This window comes from Chlamydotis macqueenii, chromosome 4, assembly GCF_036417535.1.
Source record: "Chlamydotis macqueenii isolate bChlMac1 chromosome 4, bChlMac1.mat, whole genome shotgun sequence".
NCBI classification, from domain to species: Eukaryota; Metazoa; Chordata; class Aves; order Otidiformes; family Otididae; genus Chlamydotis; species Chlamydotis macqueenii.
Window position 1 is genome coordinate 6,432,181 of NC_141559.1, and position 5,748 is coordinate 6,437,928.

Here is a 5,748-nt window from a genome sequence, read left to right on the forward strand (position 1 = left end):
AGCCTATAGTGCTGCATGGGGTTATTGTGGCCAAAGTGCAGGACCCGACACGTGGCCTTGTTGAACCTCATGCCATTCAGCTCAGCCCAGTGATCCAGCCTATCCAGATCCCTCTGAAGGGCCTCCCTACCCTCAGGCAGATCAACACCGCCACCCAACTTGGTGTCATCTGCAAACTTACTGAGGGTACACTCAATCCCCTCGTCTAGGTCATCAATAAAGATATTGAACAAGATGGGCCCAAGTACCAACCCCTGGGGGACACCACTTGTAACAGGCTGCCAGCTGGACTTGACTCCATTAACTACTACCCGCTGGGCACGGCTCCCTAGCCAGTTCTCCATCCAAAGAAGGGTATACCTACCCAGTCCACAGGCAGCCAGTTTCCCTAGGAGAATACTGTGAGAGACCGTGTCAAAGGCTTTGCTGAAGTCCAGGTAGACCACATCAACAGCCTTTCCCTCATCCACCAGTCTGGTCACCCAGTCATAAAAGGAAATGAGGTTGGTCAAGCACGACCTGCCTTTCGTGAACCTGTGCTGGCTGGGCCTGATCCCCTGGATGCCACTCATATCATCTCACCCAAGATGATTTGCTCCATAACTTTCCCGGGTACTGAGGTCAGGCTGACAGGCCTGTAGTTCCCCGGATCCTCCTTACGGCCCTTCTTGTAGATGGGAATCACATCGGCAAGCCTCCAATCCTCCGGGACCTCCCCAGATAACCAGGAGCGCTGGTAGATGGCCGAGAGCGGCTTGGCAATCACCCCCACCAACTCCCTTAGCACCCTAGGATGGAGCCCGTCCGGTCCCATGGACTTGTGGCAGTCCAGATGGAGGAGGAGCTCTCTAACTGTCTCCACCTGTACCACAGGGGGTGTACTCGGCCTGGCATCCCAGACTTCCAGATGAGGGCATAAAGTGCCCTGAGGATAACTGATCTGCCTATTAAAGGCAGAAGTAAAGAAGGCGTTGAGGACCTCAGCCTTCTCCTTATCCTCAGTGGTCACATTCCCCGCTGCATCAAGTAAAGGGTGTAAATTCTCCTTGTTTCTTCTCTTACCACTGATATATTTGTAAAAGGATTTCTTGTTCTCTTTTACTGCAGTGGCCAATCTGAGGTCATGCTGAGCTTTTGCCTTCCTAACTTCCTCCCTGCATACCTTAGAAACTTCTTTGTAATCTTCCCAAGTAGCCTGTCCCTTCTTCCAGAGGACATAGACTCTCTTTTTCTTCCAGAGCCTCAACAATAGTTCCCGGTTCATCCACACCGGTCTTCTTCCCCTACGGCTCGCCTTACGGCACTCAGGAACAGCCTGTTCTTGTGCCTTTAAGATCTCCATCTTGAGGAGCGTCCAGGCTTCCTGGACCCCTTTACCCTTAAGGAGCGACTCCCAAGGGACCCTCGCAACAAGCATCCTGAACAAGTCAAAGTCCGCCCTCTTGAAGTTCAGGATAGCCGTTCTGCTAGTGATCCTTCTGACATCTCCAAGAATAGAGAATTCTACAATTTCATGGTCGCTCTGCCCAAGACAGTGCCCAACCTTCACGCCTCCCACCAGTCCTTCTCTGTTAGTAAAGAGTACGTCAATCAGGGCACCACCCCTGGTAGGCTCTCGTACCAGCTGCATAAGGAAACTATCATCTTCCACACCCTCTAGGAACCTTTTGGACTGTTTCCTCTGCGCTGTATGATATTCCCAGCATATATCAGGGAAGTTGAAGTCTCCCACAAGAACGAGTGCTGGCGATTGCACGACTCGCTCAAGCTGCCCATAGAACGCCTCGTCCTTCTCTTCATCCTGATTAGGCGGTCTATAACAGACCCCCACCACGATGTCACCCCTACAGGCCTTTCCTCTGATCCTTATCCATAGACACTCAACTGTATCATTCCCAACACCAAGCTCTTCAACGTCAAAATAGTCTTTAATATAAAGGGCCACACCACCACCCTTTCTTCATCATCTATCCCTTCTGAACAGCTTGTAGCCTTCCATCACAGCATTCCAGTCGTGGGAGTGGTCCCACCACGTTTCAGTAATAGCAACCAGGTCATAGTTATCCTGCCGCACAATCGCTTCGAGCTCCTCCTGCTTGTTGCTCATGCTGCGTGCATTGGTGTAGATGCACTTCAGCCGAGACAGCTGCCTCAGCCCCAGATCAAGCACCGTTCCCCTGGGCTCTTCCCTTGAGGGCCTTGTTTTGTCCCCTTCCCCCTTCGTAGGTGGTTTAAAGATCTGTCGATAAGCCCCGCCAGCTCCTGTGCTAGGATTCGTTGCCTACTGTGAGAAAGGTGGGTTCCACAAACAGAAGACAGGCCAGGGGCCGAGTAAACTGCCCCATGATCAAAGAACCCAAAGTTTCTCTCTCGACACCAGCCTCTAAGCCAATTATTCATTAATGGAACTTTCCAAGCCCACTCCGTACCGCTCGCTGACCCTGAAGGTATAGAACAGAAGATCACTTGAGCTCCTGCTCCTTCAACCAAACGCCCTAAACCCCTGAAATCTCTTTTCATTGTTCGTAGGCTTCTCTGTGCAATTTCATCACCGCCCACTTGAACTATGAGGAGTGGAAAATAATCAGTGGGCCTAACCAGCTGTGGGAGTTTCCGGGTTATGTCTCTGACCCGGGCCCCAGGAAGGCAGCACACCTCCCTACGGGTAGGGTCAGGCCGGCATATTGGGCCCTCTGTCCCTCTCAGAAGGGAGTCACCTACAACTATCACCCTTCTTTCTTTTTTGGAGGAGGCAGTCTTCAAGCGTGGCTCCGACTGCCTCACCTTACGCAAGCTAGGAGGCGGCGTTCCCACATCATCCTCACTGGCCTCTCCCTCCAGTTTCAGGGCTTCAAACCTGTTACACAGAGGGACCAGGGGAACCGAGGTAGGTCGGGATGGGGGTTGCCTGCGACGCCAACCTGGGACCTGCTGCCATCCCTCCTCTCCTCTCAAGCAGTCCCTCTCCGCTTGACTATGGCAAGGGAGAGGGTCCACTACTCCCTCGGTCCGGGGGGTGCAATCTCTGCGTCTTTCTCGCAGAGAGTCACTCCACCAGTCAATCTCCCGCTCGCACTCTCTGATACTCCGTAACCTCTCTACGTCCTCCCTAAGCTCCACCACCAGACTGAGCAGCTCGTCCAGCTGCTCACACCTCGCACAGGCGGCGTCCTTCCCGTCCTCTCCTGGCAGCAGCAGGCTCAGGCACTCCCTGCAGCCAGAGACCTGAACTGCCGCATTTTTGGGCAGACCTTCTGTCTGGGTTGCCACAGTCTTCTTGGGGGAAGCCCGCTTCCTGGTGAGGACCATGTTTAAAGCTGTGACGTCAGGGCCTGTCAATAGGAGAGCAGGTCGCCCGAGAAAAGACTAGATCCAACTCCCACTCCCGCTGCTACTGTATTGAATTGGTCCTGACAGCCTGGTGGGTGTAGCTGCCTGGAGGGGCAGCTTGGGCTACAATGCCCTTGCAATGAGCATTTGGGGCCTAAAAACGGGGCTTTGGGTGCTGAAGGACGGGCTGGATGCAAAAAATGGTACTTTGGACCTGGAAAGCGAGGGGAACCTCTTGGTTCCAAGCTGAGCTGGCTTTGGTGCCCAGTAACTCCACACGACGCCACCCCTTTGCTGTCATGAGTGACCACCAGAACAGGTGGACCCCAAAGTCAGGGAGCAAAGGGACTCACGGGATATTTTGTGGGCATTTCAGGGATATTGGGCAGGGGCAGAAATGCCACCTGTGTGTTGTGGCAAAGGATGGGAAGGGGAGTGGTGGCTCATGAGGATGGATTGGATAGTGAGGGACCTGAGCCTGACAGAAATGGTGTGGAATACAAACATAGCCCCATACCAGCTACTGTGAAGGAAATTAGCTCTATCCCAGCCCAAACCAGCACAGCTCCCCAGTACAGCACGGAGTTTTTGTGACGGGACACAGGACGACTTGCCAGCTTGGCAGACACAGGTGCCTTTTCGTGCCCTGAGGTCTCACAGGAGGGGCAGCTTGGGCTACAGCTTCTCTCCTCCTCCCCTCCGGGCTTTGTAGTCTAGTGGGGCAGCTGGGGCTTTGTAACAGAGACACTCTCGCTCCGGGTGTGATGTCCTGAGGCAGCAGCAGAGGCAAGCAGTGACACTGTCTGCTCAGCACCCTCCAGGTGGGCCCTGTGGCAAGGATTGCATGGGACTGGGCTTGTTGTTCCAGATTTATTTTTTTAAAATGTATTTTAACACAGCCATTTTTGAGAGGAGAATTTAATCTCTCAAAGGCTCACAGCACCAGCAGCACAGTGACAGCAGGCTCCATCTTGATGTTGGCATCCATCTTGATGTTGGCATCTCTTCGGTCAGGATGAAGACAGCCTGAGCTGCCAGGAACCTGACTGAGGGTTCAGGGTCATTCCTCAAGGGCAGGAGAGCTGCAAGAGAAGCAAGCAGAGCAGCGATGAACCCCCACTGCCTGCACAGACCCCCAGGAGTCCCCTCCAGACCATGCCAGCCCAACCATCTCATTCCCTGGCCAGGAGAGGAGGCGAGACGAATGCCCCGTGCCCCCTGACACGTTCTTCTGCCCCCGAAGTGTCTTCCGGCAGCAGTTCCAGGCATGACAGCGCCCTGCACAGGCTCTGTCCCCTTCCCCACCAGCCCCAGCCAGCACAGCACTGCCCCTCCTCACCATTGCAGATATCGCACAGCTTCTCCCAGCTTTGGTCCCTCAGATGCTGTGCTGCAAGCCCTAGGCACAGATCTCTTGTCAGACCTTCACTTTGCAGGGTGGCTGCACCCCCTCCTCCCCCTCAGCAGGGCTGACCCCAGGGAAGGACAGTCCCCGAGGGTGGTGGGACCGAGCGAGGCTCCCAGCAAGCCCAGCTGCATGGTGCTGGGCCCTCCTCAGGGCTCTGGTAGCCACGGGCTGCCCCTTGTTGCCAGTGCAACAGCAGGGACTGGGGCCAGGCTGCCAGAAGAGGGTCCCCAGGGGCTGCGTCTCACCAATGAACCTGACAGCGGCTTCTCGCACGGTGGCCTGAGAGTCCTTCAAGTACGGCAGGCACTGCTGCAGGTACTCTTCCACCCTGCTCCTGTTGTGCGCCAGCTGGAGAGAGCACAAGGGCACGGGGCTGGCACCAACCCTCCCCAGCCGGCTGGAGCAGTCCTTCCTACCAGCACTGCCCTTCCCTCCCGGCATTTTCCGTCTCCATCCAGCAGCCCTGTGGGGCTGGGGTTCAGAGAGAGCCAGAGGCAGAGGGAGCCCGGAGGTACTGAGATCCCTCTGTCCCGCTGCCAGGTCCCCGGATGGGCAGGGAGGAGACTTCAGCACCCAGGGGGCAGCGAGCAGGGGAGAGGGGCCTGCAGAAGAGCTCCTGGGGGCTCTGTGCTTGAAGGCAGGGAAGGAAGATGCAGCTCCAGGCATTGGGCTCCGGGCTGGAGCAGAGCAGGGAAGGCAGAGCTGCACAGCCCACAGTCCTGGGCACACAAGGCAGCCCTCATCCAGCCTGGATCTTAAGATTTGGGGTTGTTCTCACCAAGCACACTGCAGTCTTCCATGTCTGCTCCGTCCGGGTGAGGTCCTTGAGCTCTTTCTGCTTCAGGAGCTCTGCAGCAGCTAGGAGGGCTTCCCTGGAGGCCTGAAGAGAAGCAGAGGCTCAGAGAAGGCACAGAAGCCCATGGTGTCAGCACACCCTTCCCCACGACACCGGTCGCAGTCACTGCACCTTGGCCACGCTCCCGATCTGGTCATTCATTCGGAGGAAGAGT

The 5,748-nt window shown here is 55.8% G+C and overlaps 1 protein-coding gene across 1 annotated transcript; it reads right to left on the reverse strand.

The window, feature by feature from the left end:
* Positions 1–2,267: 2,267 nt before the first annotated feature.
* LOC147600831 (uncharacterized) lies at positions 2,268–5,179 on the reverse strand. The gene is made up of 5 exons (XM_086746661.1): positions 4,984–5,179; positions 4,269–4,412; positions 3,252–3,332; positions 2,430–3,185; positions 2,268–2,284 (listed from the first exon to the last, which is right to left on the reverse strand). Exons 1-5 carry the CDS (start codon positions 5,177–5,179, stop codon positions 2,268–2,270), a joined length of 1,194 nt encoding a protein of 397 aa, XP_086602787.1.
* Between the last annotated feature and the right edge of the window lie 569 nt (positions 5,180–5,748).